The sequence below is a fragment of the Elaeis guineensis genome, chromosome 6, assembly GCF_000442705.2.
Source record: "Elaeis guineensis isolate ETL-2024a chromosome 6, EG11, whole genome shotgun sequence".
Taxonomy (NCBI): Eukaryota; Viridiplantae; Streptophyta; class Magnoliopsida; order Arecales; family Arecaceae; genus Elaeis; species Elaeis guineensis.
Window position 1 is genome coordinate 10,754,245 of NC_025998.2, and position 19,114 is coordinate 10,773,358.

The window sequence follows — 19,114 nt, forward strand, 5'->3', positions numbered from 1 at the left end:
AGAGGATTTGAAGGCACAGCATAGGCTGGGAAGAGGGGAGTCAGTGCTTTGCCCTCCATTTATGCCTCCCTCTGTCACACTCAAAGAACAAGGAATGGTACAAACGGTAAGGTCGTTACGGTAAGGAATGCTTCCCCAGACTCATATTACAAACGAGCGAATCAGAAACGGCCCCGTCGCATCAGTTTTCAGCATCACCAGGAACAAGCACTTCCATCAGGAAAAAGAACAATTATAAAAATCACCCAGGCCAAACCAATGTCAGAGGAGAAGCCTAGATCCGACAGACCAGATGTAACCTAATCACACTTTGTCACATATTTGTATGGTTCATTAAAATAGAGTTTCCTGTCTCTTTTGTTAACATTAAGAATTCTTCCTCTTGAAGCAAAAATTGTTATCTTCCCAACATACTGGCAGCATCATACAAATGTTAATATCACCATCTACCGACCAGATAGGTTCTTGATAAAAAAAAAATTAATTAGATGTTATTATACAAAGGCTCACTATTTGCTACGTACCCATTTGGTTTTTTTGGCTTCAACGACCTCAACCTACAACAGGTACTGATCATATATCAGTAAAGGAGCAATTGCAAATAAAAACTGAAATTCACAACTCAAATCATTAGAATAATCAGCAAAGTTGTCTTTAATGAAAGATGAGCAACACAGGTTCCAGGTTTCTGCAGAAAACTATGCAGGTTGAGATCGCCAGCTACTGAGTTCTTACCATGACGCTTCTTTGGTTCTTACCATGCAAATAAATAAAAATAAAACACAACAATCCGTAAAGCCACAAGACAGGTCTTGTTTAAACGTCAAAGCCAGAAGGAAGGTGGGTCATTTTTAGTTGCAGGAAAAAAAAAATGCTTTCCGCCAATAAAGCAGAGTCAAATGATCATCAGCCCTTCCCAGACAACAAAGTTCCTCCAGTACTGAAAATTGGCCCATCAGTTCAAATATAAAGTAAACAGCTACTGCATTGGGCGAGCAACACGAGGCCTGACCGGAGTCTTCGAAGGACTTAACCTGAAAAGGCCATATAGAAAAGAGTGACGGCAATGGAAGTCATAATCAAAGTAATCTTAATTGAGGGGCAGACTTGAAGGCCATACCTAATAGGAAGAGCTCCAAGAACCGTTCCACTGCAATTCAGAGCTCGAAGGGCACTTTCTGCCTGCCACAGATTGATCTTGACGCAATTAGTGATTCATTAAATCCCAGAAATGAGGCTAAAGTAATAAAGAACAAATTGAGATGAATCAGGCACAAGGTACCCACAGTAAGGGAAGGCTATAAAGTTTAATTCAAGTATCAGAAGAAGAACAAAGATTGTGACATAGAACAAGGATGAATCATCCTTCATAGCTTACACTGTTAACAAGATTGAATTTATATCAATGTGTAGTTAATGATTTTTAGCAAGCTTGTATTTATAGCTTACAGTTCTTGATAAGGATGAAGGAAGCTAACCCCCACCAATGGGATGAAGATCGGTAGTTATGATTCTGGTCAAATATAGTTGAGATTTGTTCAGGATGTCAGTAACACTTGGTTGCAATATTGACTAATAGACTCATATTTGCAAAATTATATTGATGAATTATCTTTCTGTAGATGTTCAACTAAAACATTTATTTGGGAGATCAGTTGTATGATAGATCATGATAAATATGATCATTAAATAGCCAGTCAACAAATTTTAAGAAATGCAAGCGAGAATAATTAATCATCTGTAAGCAGCACTGCGAGATGTACAAATGGAATAGCAAGTTCAAGATCACTGAACCAAGCAATTGGATAAGAAAACAAGTCAGTGCAACACATGAAACTCAACTCGGCACATTATGTTAATCACAGTTACATAGCATTGCCTAAATCTGAATAGATTCACTAAATTCTGCTTGATTCCATGAGGTAAGGCCAGCTGAGAAAATTATTTCAATATCACAAAGCAAAATGTGAACATTAGAAGTTTAGAAACAATACAGTAGGCATACTATGCAGACGAGCAATAGAATACGTGAACATGCAAACCCGAAAAAACGTCAAAGCAGGATACTATTTGAACATCCCCAACAAGACTATCAAATTTGAATCAGAGAAAAATAAACTAAGATCAGTTTGGCAATGCAAAATACCCGAACAAACTCAACAAATGCTATGCGAGTTGAATGCACATTATCCCCAAGAAGTCTCAAGCGAGAAACCTGCATAGGAGAAAAAAAATGCTAACCATTAAGAAAAATATATCTAAAGCATGATTGTCTTAACCTGCTGATAAGAAAAATACCAGACAGAGGGCAGTGTGCTGACCTCACCACAGCAGGACTGAAAGAATTCTTTTAGATCTGTCTGGGTAAGCTGCAAAAGAAGGAAAGCCAAAATTATAATTGATAAAGAAGAGAATGCATCTAACTAGAAATAAAGCCATCCAGCTGCATGCTTTTGAAGACACAACCAACTTCTACATAATTAACATGTTATTTCTTTAATATCATAAACAAAATCAACTGGTTGCACTCTATCTTGCACATATTTTTCTCAAAATGTGCAAACTGGCAGAAGCTTGACAATAGTCATATAAGAGTTGAGAAGAAGCTACTCTACCTTTTTATCAATATTAGTGCAATAAACTGTCCTTGTACACATCTCCCTTTCATCTTCAGACTGCATTCAATCTCAAAACTCAGAAGTTTTGTAACAGAGAATGCTCTTTTTTCTAAGACAAACAATATACTGTGATAATTTTAGAAATGCAGCGCAAGAATCACTGAGCTTACCCGTGGAAGAAGTGTAGGATTCACAGGCAAAATGGCAGTCTTTGAAGGTAGCACTCTTACAGGATAGTAACCTAGCACGGTCCCATCAAGATTTAATGCTGCTCTTGCACCATCTGTTAGAAATAGTCCAATGCCATAGTTCCTTTTTGTAAAAAGCTTAAGACACTATACAGGTGCTAAGGTCAAGATAACACAAGTAAACTTACATTCATTAGCAAACTCTATAAATGCAAATCGAAGAACTGAGTTAGCGTCACAGCAAATACGGCAATCAAGTACCTTCAGAATGAACATTTAAAGTCGTCAAACATTCTCTTACAGACTAGCTTGTAATTAAATTAACAGAGGAAGTGTAACAAAACATATATATGTAAGCTAAATAAAAATATATGGAAATTCATAGAGAAGATTTAAAGAAAAGCATGATTAGAACAATAAAAATCCAGAGCTGTCTTGCAAACCCGCATTTCCACCACAAGTTTATAGTAAGTGGCAGAGGTGTGCCCTGCAGCCTAAAAATTCTTACTTGTATTTACTAATTTATTAATAGAGCTTATCCTTGCTATCTGTGCCAAGTGCTTCCCCAAATTTTCAGCAAGGCCTATAGCTGCCGCAACCTAGATGTCAGATACCATGACTGCACTTGTAATTCTTCAGATGGACAACAGTCATTATACTGCCCATCCACTAATAAGATGCAACTGTCTTCAAGACAAGTTATTCAGCAAAGCCTTGAAACCATTATAAACTATGATCATCACCTAGATCTTTGGATGCGTTATCACCTTAGATATTGGCATCATACCAAACAGAACACAGTTATTCTTTAAGACCTAGCCTGGTCTGTGGATAAGCCTGGGATAAGGGTCAGATATGGCAGCCAAATTTTGCCACCATGACAGTAAAATATTTCCATCTTGGTCAGGTAGGGATCCCGCAGATACTAGTTCTATTGATGGGCAGAACCACAATATCCAAAATATATTAAATGCGCTTTATTTTAGAAATGACCGAAACAACCCCCTTTACCCTTTTTTCAAGGGTGTATTGTCTTTTTCAAGCAAAAAAAGTTCCTAGCTTTGTCGCACAATCATTAACTCGGATATCCAAGTGAACATAAAGAAAAAGTTACCAGCTTTGTGGTGTAATCATTATATAGTATAATCTTTGCAACCAAATTTAAACTGTCTTATCCTGTGTTATCCTATGAGCAAATTTGACACAAATGGACATAGGGGGTGATAAACAATGCCACTTTCCATCCGCAGACTTCTGAGGCCCAAAATTTATCAAGTTTCAGCATAAGAAAATGAGGAAGTGGGGGGTTGTTTTGGGGGGGGGGGGGCGCCTGTTGCGGCTTCTACAACTCCACTGCACGCCGGATTACAATCAAAGAATCCTTCACTATTCATATTCATGAACAATAAGGTTGACAAATAACTTAAGCATTAAAATCATACAGGTTATCTATTTGGTTCCACTCCAAAGTTAAATTAAGATAAATGATCAGAACATTACCTTTTTTTCTAAAGTTTTTGTAGGCACAAAAATATACTGGATCTCAGTTCAACGGATATGGACCCTAAAATACACTGGTGGACTCCAGCTTTAAAAATATCACATGATGACTACAAACTTTGAGTTATATGACTAATCAATCCAAAAATAGCACTTAAAAATCAACCCCTGAGCTGCAACTTTCCAAAAACTATTCTCTTTCAAGTACTTCCCCATGATTACGTGCAAAGAGTGTTGACATTAGTCACATTTGACATTTCTGTAAGGTATATATGAGAGAAAGAATCACTATAGAAGCTTAAGGCCATGGTTTTCAGAACCGTCTCGAACCGAACGGTTCGGGGCATACCGAATCGGACCGACGAGGAACGGGATAGTTCCGGCTTGGAAAGTGGCACACGCCGGCACCGAGGGAGAAAAAGAGAGAAAGAGAGGAAAAAAGAGAGAGAGGAGGACGTCGCCGGAGGCCGACGGTGGCCCGCTACGGCTGTTGGAGGGCCAGGGAAGCCTCCGCAGCTCTACCATCACCCGATAAGGCTTTTAAACGAGCGAAAAAGAGAGAGAGGGTGAGCGACGTACTGAAGGGAGAAGCTGTCGGTAGAGGGGCTGCCAGAGCTTGCCGAATGGCCGCCGTGGCCACTGGCAGCGGAAATCGCGCGGCGGAGCCGCGGCCACGGAACAAGGGCTACCACCCCTGTTCCTTCACCGCATTTTCTTAAAAATGGGATGAATAGTGAAGCCAGCAAATCCATCGCCAGCTTCATTTTTTTGAATTTTTTTAAAAAAGCAAAAACAATGAAGCCGGCAAATGTTTGCCGGCTTCACTTAAGTTCGGAATTTAAAAAAAAAACCGTGAAACAGGAGCGTCATCCCTGTTTCACACCCGCAGTGCCACGCGCGTGTACTGCACCGTCTGGCGGCCATAGTGGTCAGCCGAAGGTCGTCCGGCGGCCCCTCCGACTTCTTCCCCTCCCTCCTTTTCATTCTCCCCCCTCTCTCTATTTCTCTCTCTTTCTCTCTTTTCCTCCTCCCGATTTCCTTCCTTGTGTCGGTTTGTGCCGGTCCGATCCGGTATGGACCCGCACTGACTCGTACCGCCGGCCGGCCGACATGAGCTCCGATATCAAGTCCGCAAACCTTACTTGAGACAATGCTGGATGAAAGACTTATGAGTTTCTGAAGAATTATTTTAAAAAAAGAACATTGAACAAGAGGGTTCCAAATGAAAATCTACATATCAAAACAAGTTACAGCTTCATAAGGAGTATGACCCCATCAATTTAACAATATTTCCTAAAACATTGTTTGTTGCAACTAGAGGTGATCTCAAAAGATGCAATTTGTCGTCCAAGAAACAAAAAGGCAAACTTAGCAGCTATACAATCACACGCACAATTTTCACTTAGTGAATAGTATAGAAATTTCACATTCTCGAAAATAATTAGAAAATTGGGTCAAACAAAATAATATACATACCAAACCTAACAAGAACCAAATGAAAAATATAAGGCTGGAAGCAATCAGAGCTGTTCATGAGTTGCTTGGGATCAGCTTGGCTGGATTATTCAGGCTTGGCCCAGCAAGGAAACAAAGACAAGTTCCTACAGATTTTAAAGCTCAGCTCATAAATGAGTCAGGTCTGAACACTAAGGCATGTAAAAGCAAATAGGATCTTGGCTTGACTCTGTAAGAAGCTTGTTCAAGCTCAGCTCAGATCTCATACAAGCAAAGCACGAAGACCTGTTAAGCTCCACTCAAGCTTGTCTTACCCCAACATAGAGCAAGCTGAACCTGAGATGCCCACTACTCAGCTTGGCTCAACTCATCTGCACCACTAAGAATTACGGAACTCTATTTTTGTCACCCGTAACTGGATTCTAGGGATAACAAACATGAGGTTCGTTGAATGAGAAAAATTTAGTTCAAGAACACAAAATAGATCTTCAGGAACATTTTCAGCAGTATTGAATCCTTAACCAACAAATTCCACAATCTGCTGACTTAAGAGAATCTTTATTTCATTTAGAAACAAAGCCTACCAACACATAGATTCATCAATGCCTGAATATTGTCGCAAAGGCAAAATGTCCTTACCAGACATGGAGGATCACTGTTATCCAACTAACTCTACATCAGGTCGAACATGGTAATATGCCCCTAAAACCCAAGGAAACCTTGAACAACTATCTTGTTGTTCAACAACTAACATCACCCTCTAGAATGACAGGCATTAAGTAGAACAAACAAACAACAAAGACAACAGTCTCACTTTTCTAAAGTAACTTTATCAACAGTGTACTACTCAATCTCACACAATTATGCATCAAAATCATCTGACAAGCTACAGTCTACCCAATAAATGAAGCACACAACACTTCATCAAAATGTTTCCATTTTTAGGTCCGCAAGCCAATTAAAATAGGTTGAATGAGTATACCACTGTTTGGCTGCATTTTGAATGAAACCACTTGGATCTCCTCCAAACTATACTAAAATGGATACACATCTTAAATCAAATTGACCAACCCTCAACAACTGACGGTCGACCACAATTATCACCTCATCACATAAACACTCAAGAATCTCCAGGAGAAACAAATAAGAGGAGCAACCACCTGGTTTTACTTAAAAAAAAAAAATTAAAGAAATAATTTTATCTGACTTGCTTCCGGCTTTATGATAAAGGAAGCACATAATATATTTGTCCAAATTAAGGTTAGGATGAAATGTTTGCATGTGACCTATCAAAACGATACAAGAGAATAAATGAGTATTTCTTTGCCGAGCCCCTTTTGCAAATAAACCACCTGGATTTCCTCCAAAATATACACAAATGAACCATATCTGTTGTATCAATTATGCTTTGTTTGGTTCCTTAAAAATTATTCAGATTTCCATACAATTGTACATAGCAACAGAATTTTCTTATATGCATGTTATAATATTTCTAAATTTCAATATGAAGAGTTCCATAGTATATAAATATTATGATAGGACAATCTGGAATGTTAAAAATAGCCCATGAGTTCCACAACATCATACTTTTACACAAATATATTTTTCCATATTTATCATAGGTGATTTGTCTTAGTTTTTAGTTTTTCGCTTTGTCTTCATGCTTTCTAAAATACTGGTATGTTGGAGACCTGTTTTAAATGAGCAGAAAAGTAAATAAACTAGTTTGTCAATGAATGTGGACCTTGCAAAATCAAATAAGGAGAGTGTAGAAATAAATGGCCACATAATTACGCTACCTCTAAATATCTTCTTGAGTAGAGAGTAGAAACTCAAATAAGTCAACTTCATGTTCAATAATAGGGGTGTTGAATGACTGAGCTGTTTGTGAGCCAGCTTATCTTGGTTCAAAATTCAGCTTGGAATCTTCTCACCCTGCTAGCAGATAAGCAGATCTCAAGGTGGACTTCTGAGCTTGAAATATAAACAAGTCAAGCTTGAGTTAGGTCTAGATCATTTAGTTTTAGCTCAATATAGTTTGGAACTCTTTTTTATATAGTAAAATCATATAGATATTATACATGATTTGAAAAAGTAATATATATTATAGATTTAATAATGATGAAAAGATTTATTATTGTTAGATATTAATCAAATGGCTGAATCACTTTTTTACTATTATTCAATCATTGGATCAAACTCCAAAGTTGATCTTTAGATTGGGTTTAATTATCAAAAATTCAAAATAACCAAGAAGCCCTAAGGCTTTCTTACTCCCACAGCTGCACTTGCCCAATCACTCTCTTCTTCCACCATTCACTACCTCTACATCCTTCATCTAATCCTTTCCTCTCCTCATTCCTTCCTTGATTAGATATCCATTCTTGGTTGAGATCCTAGTCAGAGACTGCATAGTGTCTGACAGCATAAACTACTTATCTTCTATTATCTCAAACCTCAGAGATTTTGGTCAGAGATCCAATGGTGCATGGTCTCTGCAAGTCAGGGTCCTTGAGGGATCTTGTAGATCTCCCCATATGACCTTCTCCTTGCCTTCATTCCCAAGCTACAGCATGGACTCCACCAATCCATTCCCTTCCTGTACCGTAGCCCCCATGCCACTGCATGGACTTTGCCACCAGCCAGGGTTTCAGCCCTCCCATGACGCCATGGGTTTGTAGATCTATTATCTCATCAATCACAAAAAGATCTCGTCAAGCATGATGAAGATGGCTTTGAGCAACATTATTCCTTGGTGTTCTCAAAGGCGGGCACCTGCAGGCTATAAGCTTGGATAAGTTGAGCGAGCTCGAGCTCTAGCTCAGCTCGATTTTGTTTTCAAGCTTGAGCAAGCCAAACTCAAGTTGGCTTGACTACTATGAGCCCAGCTTCAGCGGAGCTTTCTTGACTTGACTCAGGGCTTGAGCTTGTCCTTTCTAATTTCAAGCTGTGCTCGAACAGAGCCTAGCCCACTTGTGTTCAGCTTTTTACCACCCTATTCAATAATGACATTATAACTCAAGAAGAAATACAATTGAGACACAAAAAGAAAGAACGACAAGCTAAAAATCAATCTTAAATTGTACTGTTCAGCTAACTCAAGTTACCTCAACTTCAACAACACTCATCTTAGAGATCGTTCATTGCGATTGCATGTTTTGAAACACATAAATGCTTTGAATCAATCAACTGCTCCCAGAAGAGAGGCATTGTAGCACTTTAGGACACTCATCAATTTAGGTGAAGGCCTCTAAAAGACTGGATAATTTAACAACAATTTTTATGAACCAGATAATGTGATAATGTCAATGGTATGGAAAGCTTGGATCCTTTGACATTTTTATGAACCATTTGATATGGCATCATGTGAATGTATTGAAAAGTTGGACCCTTCAGCAGTCATTATCCTCTATAAACATTCCTAATCACGTAACTTATCATTTAATCAAACTTCTTTAATAATTACATACAAGTCAATCTGTATCTCTAAGTGAGATACATTTCTGTTGCCAAGTAAGCATAAGTAATAGAGGGGATTAGCATGCACTTCAAAACTAGAAATTGTTAGCAAGAAGATTTTACTTGAGCATACAATTTCATGCAATAATGTTAACCTCCAATTTCTAGGGACAATATGAATGAGGTACCTTGAAGGAACAAAATTCTAATTAAAAAACACAAAATGTATGGTTTGAATATCGGGCAAACAAACTTTTTCAGTTTGTCCTGTCAACCTTACATCATCATCATTATTATCATCCAAGCTTTTTTTCCCATTGAATATGGTAGGATCATCAGCTGCCGTGCAAAACTCCAAGTTGGGGCTCGATGGAAGGATTTAATTTTCTGAGTATCAATTGCAACCTAAAATCAACCCTCTAAAAATTGGTGTTGAATTCTTGGCAAAGGTAGATTTCAGCAAGAGAGGGACCTGTTATGAGATCAATAAGATTATAAGAATGATGACCTATCTTATTGGTCATGACTTAGTTCATGCAACCAAGAGGTAACCCACTAAAAATAACCTTGACTTGAAAAGAGTGTATATGGAGGAGGAAGATGATAACTTTGACCATAGCAATGTTCATCTCTAAGGTATAAACAGAAGCACGAGCTTAATGAAATGCAGCCCCAACCTAGCAACCTTAAGTGGAATGTTAAATGAGTGCAGTTTAGCCCTTATTTGAATGAAACTAGTTTAGGTGAGCTGTATACATCTTGTTTCTAGGGGATATTTGTACGTTAGAAGATCCTGTCAGTCCAATATGATCTATCATTCAGATAATATCTGCAGACAAGAGGCTTATGCTCTGAAAATATGTAGCTAGGGAGGTGGTTTAAAGCGATGGGAAGCCAAGCACCAACTAATCCTATTTTTTCAGGGTAAGCTAAATCACCTTAGAAAAGGTATTAGCTATCACTAAATGATAGGGATTAACTGTTCCAGTTGCTGTGATCTCTCCTGGAGGGAAGATCTTGTCAGCGAAATAAGATTTTCCAATGTCCAAACAGACCTCTAATGCGTTTCAGATGAAACAACTTGACTATCATTCAAATACAGAAATATAAATGCAGGATATTCGTTGTATTAATAAAGCACTGATAGATATGATCAATTATTTCTTGTAGTTCATGTTCTATATGAAATTAGCAATTACGTTTCATTACTTGATCTAATATTTTTGAAACCATGTATCAATTTTACAATGAATTCACTTGGATATCATCCAAAATATATCAAAATAAATATTGTGCATTGCATTAATTATGACTTGATTGATTTGCATATTTATATTCTATAATTTCATAACTTAGACAACTTTAGAAACTAAATTTAATTTTATGTGATAAATCATGTATCAATTTCATGTTCTCAATTAGTCAATTTACGAGCATAAGAATGCATCATTGCAGATTGCAAGTTGTAAAAATAGTTTCTTAAAAATTAAAATGGTTCATACAAGAATATGCTTTATGTTTTATAGTACAAACTCTTCCTTTATGTTTTATAGCACAAAATCTTCCATATGTTCCATATTTTTCAACTACCACAGGATAATGTACACTCAAAAACAAAAATTTAAAATCTTGGGGCATATATAATTCAGTACCTTATATACATTGACTGAAAACTCATGCATAAATCCCTAACACCACAATCATCAAGGGGTTGCACCTCTCCTTTTTCCATTTTCCAAGTTTGCCTAGAGAAAAATTCTCTCTCTCTCTCTCTCACACACACACACAACACATCTTGCTCTCACAGGAGCACCATTGAAAGACACTATTAGAAAGAGTGTACATTTGATGAAAGGATAGTTAAAACTTAAACTATAGTTCTCTAATATGCCTCTCTTAAAAGAGAATCACAGTAGCTAATCTAACCTAAGTTGTATATCTAAAATCAAGCGATTATGTGCATCTACAACCAATCAATAAAACTATCAAACAAAACCTATGATATCATATTTGCAGGCCCAAATGATCCAAAATTCCCTTGGTGACGTTCTTGGACATGACCTTTTTCAGAAAAAAAGGGGGCATTTTTACACATGATACATATTGCAGCTAATACGCAGACCTAGGGTTCTCATAGTGAGGAAAGATATAATGCAGGAACACAAATCAAACAAAATACAAAGCACATAAGAGAATAAAAAGAAATGCCCTGAAATATAGTCTCAAGCCCTAGCTCGCTGCTTCTCAAAACACCCTCAGGTTGGAGCAGGCCCTAAAAAGCCTCAGTGGTACATACATCAGGATCCAAAAAAAGTAACATAAAAATATTTAAAAATTCCCAAACCCATGGTGGGCATTTTAGGGGTGTATATGGGACCTCTAGTTCTGCCTAGCCCTTCGAGCCTTTGGCCCCTCTGTTATGCCTCCATCTCCGGAGAGGCCCATCTCCAATACATAAAAGAGACAACAAACTACCAAGTCCAAGACACCATTTCAACAGGAAGTTTCAGATTTTATGCTTGTTAATGTGCCAAAAAATGGCAAAGGAAAACAGGGAAGACTTTGGAAGCATTTCATATTCTTCATTAGCTTATACTGCATTTGTTAGCATCTCCTCAATCCAATAAGAACATTCAAACATGGGGGTAAAAGTAATAAATAAAGCATCTCTTTACAATACTCACTACTCCCATCGATATCCTCTTGTGAGAAGCTAATGACAGCATAAACATCAATATGCATATGTCATATTGATAACTCATTAAAAAAAAAGCATTACCATTGTTCAAAAGAAAACTACAAAACACGAGAAAGATGATATAAGGACATGGTCAATAAACAATAACAATCTAAAATCTAGTTGGCAATATTCATTCATGCTGCTCTTAAGAATTGCATGTACAACATTCACATCTTGAATAACATGGATTAGAAACATCTCAGGATACATATGGAGAAACTTACTTTGCCATAGCTACCAAATAATGCAGCAAGCTGCTCCTCAGTTACCTGATATATACCCATCAAATAGTTTAGATTATACAGAATTATATGACAATGTTAAACTACAATAGCATAAGCAAGTTAATATTTGAAGTTGCATGTATCACTATCAAAATATCCATAAAATACAGAATAGTTACAGATAAATCAGGCTAATTTTAGATGTTTTGCGTGCCGATTAATCTCAGAAGCATTACATGGAATTAGATGATAATATTAAAACAACACTAGCTTAATCACAGTAGGATACAGAACAGCAGGATGAAAATAAATCAACATAAGAAAGACCACAATTTTAGATGGTTTACATGATGATCAATATAAGAAACATATACAGTGCGCCTGATGCAGTCCTCCTTCTGCGCTCTTTGAACCCTATCATTAGACCTCCTACGCCCCTGGTTATAATTGTTTCTCTGCAAAAATAGTTCAAAAGATCAAACAAAATCACGTAAAAAAAAATGTTTTTTCTTTTTCTCCGCATAAAGCCCAAAAACTTCAGCAAACTAAGGAAAGCAGCTCAAGTAATTGGCCGAGAATAACAGGAGGAAGAAAACGCAACGGAATATAACATCTTGTATCCAAGACAGGTTGAGTTTGAATAGCCAGGCTAGTTCTTCTTGGATAGCTTCATCCTTAGTTCTATTATTCCACCAATCTCAGTCTTATTTAAATTTTTTATAAAAAAAATCCCTTCTGGCTAGATGATGGCTTTCGCCATCTGGCCAAATACTTATTTTCTTCTCTTTTCTTTCCTCCGTACAAACTCTGTACATTCACATATAAATAAATGAAGGGCGGTATAGACTCCCGTTACATCCAAAAAACACACACACACACGTTGTATCCAAGAGATCCAGTTTTCTCCATCTGCTTCAGTTTTCAACTAACGCATCTATCCAAACTGTCAATCAACTGAAGAAAAGAAATTAAATTAAACCCAAAACCCTAGAGACCCCAGATCGCCGCGATGCCCGAGCCCCCGATGACAACATTTCTAGCAAAGGAATCAGAAGGCGGAAAAGAACTAAAGGAAGAATTGAAGTCTATACTCTGCGGCGCTGCAGGTGGTTGGACGGCCCATCGCCACTGCCCGCGTAACGATTCCCCCCACCGATCGGCCAGCCGTAATAATCCGAGGAAGCCACGAACACCGGCGCGTCCGCCGACAGCCGCCCATTTGGCCTCCTTCCGCCATCGGTGGTCTGGGCCGCGTGCTGGCCGGCCACCAGAGGCGGGGAGGCGGCGGAAGCGTAGGAGGGGATGAACTCCTTCGCGGAAGGGTTCAATTTGGAGAGCAGCTCGACGAGCTCGCGCACGTCGCGCTGGTACTCCGCCTCCGAAGACCCCCCGCGCTTCTGCTGCTGCGGCGGCGACGGCGACGGGCGGCGGACGAACTGGTCGCCCGCGCCGATCGCGTTCTCCGCAACCGCAGCCATCTCCGCCTCCGACCAATCCGAATATTTTAAAGACCCGAACACCAAAAGACTGCCGCCACCGATCCGATTAAAAACAAGAAAACAAAAAAACGCAAACCGAGGAAAAGGAAACGAATTCTCTTTCTCTGTTCTCTCTCTTACACCGAGAGGACCGGAACTGTGTTGAAATGGAAAGAGGAGAGAAGGGGGAAAGGAAAGAACGGCAAGAAAAGAAGGGAAGAATCAGCATCGGCGTGGTGGCTAAAAATGGAAAGGAAATTTTTTCTTTAAAACGAAGGCATTTTTTGAGCTCTTGAACGTTATTTTATTTAGGGCTATTAGGAATAAATGGAGGCAGGAGGAGAGGGGGAGCATAATTCTCCCGAAAAGAAAAAGAGGGCGAGTATAAATGCGCCACGAGGGAGGTAAGCTGGCGTCTGGGAAGTCGTTACGTTATTAGGCACGTGTGACTTACCGTGTGGGGTGGCGTTGCTTGGATTTTTATTACGATCGTGAGTATCGAAAGGGGTGAGAGGGTTTTTTTTTTTTTTTTTTTTGGGTAGAAAGAGAGGGTTCTTTTTAAATCTGCGATCTGAATGGGGAGCGTGGAAAACACGGGGAGGGGTGGAAAATAATACCAAAGAAGATCTATGTTCAAAAAATTGCCACATTTTCTTCCACCATAACTCATTTTCTAGCTCCAACGAAGTTTTTCTAGAATATTTTAATGTTGACTGTTATTAATTTATTCAGATAGAGTTTGAGTTTGATACTTATGATCCATATGGATGATTTCAAAAAAAAAAAAAAAAATTATTTTATATTTATCTTATAATTATGTTTTTTTTTACCACCATCATTCTCTATGATCCAAAAATTAACAATTGGATGGTCCATTGAAATATTGATAGGTTCTTTGATATCACGGCCGGCCCTGGGGCGGGTCAAAGCGGGCGACCGCCCCAGGCCCCCAGGCCCCTTTTTTTTTTTTTTTCCGTCTGCGTCAGTGAGAGGGTAAGAGAATGGGATAAGTGCCTCATGGAGATGTTGTGCCATGCACAAAAAATGTGAATCAGTAGATTAGATTCGATGATCCTTGCGAATCATATTTGTGACCCCTTGTGGCAAGCATCATAGGGTATCGAGGAATGTGAGTAAACCAGTTTCAAGAGATTGACAGAGAGGAGGGAAGCAGGGCCAGCACAGGGACAGGTCGAATTGGGCGACTGCTCTAGGCCTTAGGCCCTGCATTAATATTCTAATGGGATGCAAAGTTGGTTTTCTACAATATTATAATAAAAAAAATAATTAAATAGGTTAATAATAAGTTTTACACGTTGCTTAACGAATATATCTATATAAAATTATGGTATGTGGATTAATTTTTTAATAATAATTAATATTTAAAATATGTTAATTTTTATTAGAGAAGGTCCTTTTTTTTCATTTAGCCCTAGGTCTAAAAAATATCAGGACCGGCCCTGTTTGATATGTCCCAATGAATATAAATTAAAATTCGATGTTTTCAATGAGTGCAATCATAATGCTAACTTTATTTTAATTCCTATAATTTTTTCATTGTTTGGATTCTTTGTTGCGTATGCACCTCCATATAATTCATGCATGATCTAAAGAATCATAATATAATTTATCCATTAAAAATTTAATATTATAAGTAAAAATCTCTCAAAAAATTTTAAAATAAAAATTTGGCTACCGCACAAGGTGGAAGACTACGTCGTATAAGTCAAAGAAAATGATGCTGAGACGTAGAAAACCCTTTCATTAGAGAAACTAGTGTCATTCTTTTATTGGATGTGGTGCATAAATAATCATAGCATGATTTATCCATTGAACAATTGAAAATTTATCATATATAAGATTTAAAAAAAAAAGCTCTAAAAGAGTAATAATTGAATGATTGACTAAAGTAATATAAAAAATAAATTATAAAGGGACAAAAAGCCCAACCTGATGCAAAAAGCTGCATCATTCTTGTGTTAAATGTTGCACGTAAAGGGATCCCCGATGATGTTATCCCCTATTGTATTTAATGCGAACTCCTAAGAGTCCAGCGTTGATTCGTGTGAGGAAAGATAAGGATTAAGTGAAAGCTTAGCAAGTTTCAGAAGAACAAATACCCAACCTTACTTATGAGAAAGTTAAAGAAAAGTCTGAACTAATTAAAGTTTTTTTTTAGATAAAAAGGAATCATAGATGAGCTGTCCGCATCAGGTGTCAAATGCTAATGTGGACATATTTAAAATTTTAAAAATGCTTTGGGTCCCAAACTTGAAACCAAATGCCATTGCTAGATGTCAATAAGGGGTTAGTGTTTTACATTATAGTCTCTCATCGTGCTAACCAAATGATTTGCATCAATTCCCGTCTATCATATGGTATACTAGTGTTGGGATGTACCGATCGGTCCCTCTCATGCTGACTCACCTTCGGACTCGTCTGACCGGCATCCGACTCTACCGACCGCACCGACTGACGACTGCCGATACCGTCCGACCGAAAGTATGTCGGTCGGGCAGACCCTTTTCATTTTCGACTGACCGAACGGCGGAGCCCGATGTCTGACTCCCGCAATGCGTCAGACTGACCGTCGGAGGGTCCCTGGGTCTTCACCCGGCATCCCACAACCAAATGCCGATATATGGTCGGTCGGCTCCTCCAAATACCGTACGACTGCTGCGGGCCGCCATCCTGACAAAGGCATGCGGCATAGCCGCCCTGGGACATTGTCCTGCCAAGAACATAGATTAATCCCAGCGATTTGACAATCCACGGCGACTTGACAGTCCGCGGCGACTTTGACAGCCTCCGGCGATTTGACAACTCCCCTAGTTGTCTGCGCCATTAATGATGGCACCACGCCGCGCTCTACTATAAAACGAAGAAGGCAACAGTGCTGCGAAGAGGTTCTTTCGAAGCCCCTGGACTCACTCTCTCTCTCGCTGAGTTCCCCTGATTCCTTTCTACTGTTGCCTAGTCTCCTCTCTGACTTGACCGTCGGAGGGTCCCTGCCGGAGGCATCTCCGATCAGTGTGAACTTTTTTTGCAGGTACTCGTTCTCGACGATCAGACGACGAGGGGATTGACCGCAGCAACTAACAATGAAGGGTCTTTTCTTGGTATTAGCGTTGGGTGCCACAACATTGCTTTTGATTTTTGTGGAAGAGTTTTTGCAAGTGGTTTTTTTTTTTTTCAGATTTTAGAAAATCCATTTGCCATGGTTAAATCTTCCATTCAAGTAATCCACATTCCATCAGGGAATTGTTCAGTCTCTAATTGAGATTTTATCTAATCATCTACTTGATGAAATTAGAAGATAAATAATTGGCTGTTTTAGATTCTAGTTTTCCTTCTTTTTAGAGGACTGGAGAAGAATTGAGCATGTTTATAGGACTTTATTATGCAAGTCAAAGTTAGATAGGATCGGCCAAAACTATATATAAGTCTACGTCTAGGATCTACTGTTCCCCTCTGAATTCTTGATAGTGAGTTGGTGCCTAATTTAGCATTTGACTTTGGTATTGGGTCCTACCATTCCATTGAAATCAAGTGATTGCTGTCTAACCGTCGATTATTGAGATATTCTGTATTGTGGAATATGTATTTGTGGATCTTCCTAAGTTAAAGCATTCCATTGAAATCGAGTGATTGCCGTCTAACCGTCAATTACCGAGGTACTCTGTATTGTGGAATATGTATTTGTGGATCTTCCTAAGTTAAAGCATACTCCACTCAATAGCCTTTGTGGTGGAACAACTGAAAAAATGGGATAATAAAATGGATTTGAAATTAGATTACACTCTTATCGGGAAGAAAAGAAAAAAAAGAAGAAGATTACACGTAATAAAATGATCAAGGCATGTACGAAATTATGAACTCCTCCCTAAAAAAAAAGAAGAATATTTTAAGAAAGGTAGATGGATGAAATGCTAAGTCTATGCATACACATGAGAAAAATATGGAGCATATGAAAAATAGAGGGGGAGTATGAAAAAAAAAAGGAAGAAAATAGTCAAGGATTCTGAATATATCTTAGATGAATCATTTAACCAATCCTCTCTCCTTTGCACAACAGCATAGCTTTGCCAGGATCTCCCATCATTCTAAATTTTGAAATAGAATATGTTGTGGAGATAACTTGCCAATTAGAACACCTCTCTCTTTGGGATGCGTCTAGGGCAACTCGGTGAAATCACACTGGACACAGGCCTGAAACTTTGACCCCATGCCCATTTCAAGCCACCAACTCAATTATCTATGTAGATGGAGTCCGTAATCGATATCCACGACTAACAAACTTAATCTGAAAATTAGTGGGCAGATTCTCCTCTCCAACGAATGGTTAGAGCGTAGCCCAACAGTTTAAAGAATCAGGACTAATAATCTATAAATTTTGGCTAACAACCTATGACTCCACTTTCTTATAAAAAAGATATAAAAAGAATCCCCAGGTAAGAGATTACTTTCGAAGAAAAGAGCTATCTCTCTCTCACCATTCTTCTCTTTTCTTCTATTGTTCTCGAGCTCCGACTGACTTAGGTATCAGAGGATCCACCACCAGAAAACCTCCAGTGAATGCAGATTTTTTCAGCAAGTTTTCTCCAATATCTTGGATCCCAGATAACATCCAGCTCCAGCTATGTCAGCACCCGATCGAAGTCTCACAGCAACGGTGCTAGATAAGTGACTGGTGGCCCTGGATGGAAGGGGTGGATGGATATTTATATAGGCTGCTTGCATGGATAAAGCCAACTTATCCAAATATTGAAATCCTAATGCACATGGAATAATAGGCTAGAAGGGTTTTCTGACAATAGAATGCTACCGTCTAAACAATCTAATGGTGGAAACCTACTGTCAGAACATCCGAATACTAGAAGCCCTGCAATTCGGAAACTAGAGGGTCCTTGTGTGATTCAACAATATTGCAGGCCATTGAGAAAGTGCCAAACTTGAATTTTTTAACCTAAAGGCAGGCGCTTAATGATGAGATGGTGAGATCTAGGCCTCAGAGGACTCTAATGGCGAAGGTCTGTTGTTAGGATGTCCCATGGCAAGAGCTCACCTTTGGATGGCCCATGGTTCGAGGATGTGGAGGCATGATGGATTATGCATGTTTTGGGTGTCATTTTAGGCCTTACTCAAGTTTTGGGGCATCACATATGTAGGCACCCCAATTGTCCATAGGATGCCAAAAGTGGGGTGTCTACACCATGCTGATCGAGTCATGCAAAACTTGCTTAATTTTAAATCAAATAATCTTTTAATGAAATAATAGACCGGCCATTTATAAAGGATCAGGGGATTGTGCTCACCTTGGTATGTTTACGTTTTATGCAACATGTTTTTTTTTTTTTCGGATGATAATTATGGGAGGATTATCCATCCAGTAATGTTATGTAACATGTAAATAATTCATTTCATTGCATTTTTTTTTTCCTTCTAAAAGACT

The 19,114-nt window shown here is 38.6% G+C and overlaps 1 protein-coding gene across 2 annotated transcripts; it reads right to left on the reverse strand.

Moving 5' to 3' along the window:
- Positions 1 to 609: 609 nt before the first annotated feature.
- Positions 610 to 13,947, reverse strand: LOC105047396 (polyadenylate-binding protein-interacting protein 8). Of its 2 annotated transcripts, none has more exons than XR_012142025.1 (10): positions 13,276 to 13,947; positions 12,532 to 12,639; positions 12,185 to 12,229; positions 2,995 to 3,067; positions 2,789 to 2,901; positions 2,616 to 2,675; positions 2,299 to 2,369; positions 2,147 to 2,215; positions 1,121 to 1,182; positions 610 to 1,034 (listed from the first exon to the last, which is right to left on the reverse strand). XR_012142025.1 is itself a non-coding variant. In XM_010926314.4 (10 exons), the coding sequence occupies exons 1-10, from the start codon at positions 13,660 to 13,662 to the stop codon at positions 980 to 982; spliced, it is 1,020 nt and encodes a 339-aa protein (XP_010924616.1). In that variant the 5' UTR covers positions 13,663 to 13,942; the 3' UTR covers positions 610 to 979. The 2 variants fall into 2 exon arrangements, 1 of the variants encoding a protein (XP_010924616.1); XM_010926314.4 differs by having other exon boundaries at positions 2,322 to 2,369; positions 13,276 to 13,942.
- Positions 13,948 to 19,114: the final 5,167 nt, after the last annotated feature.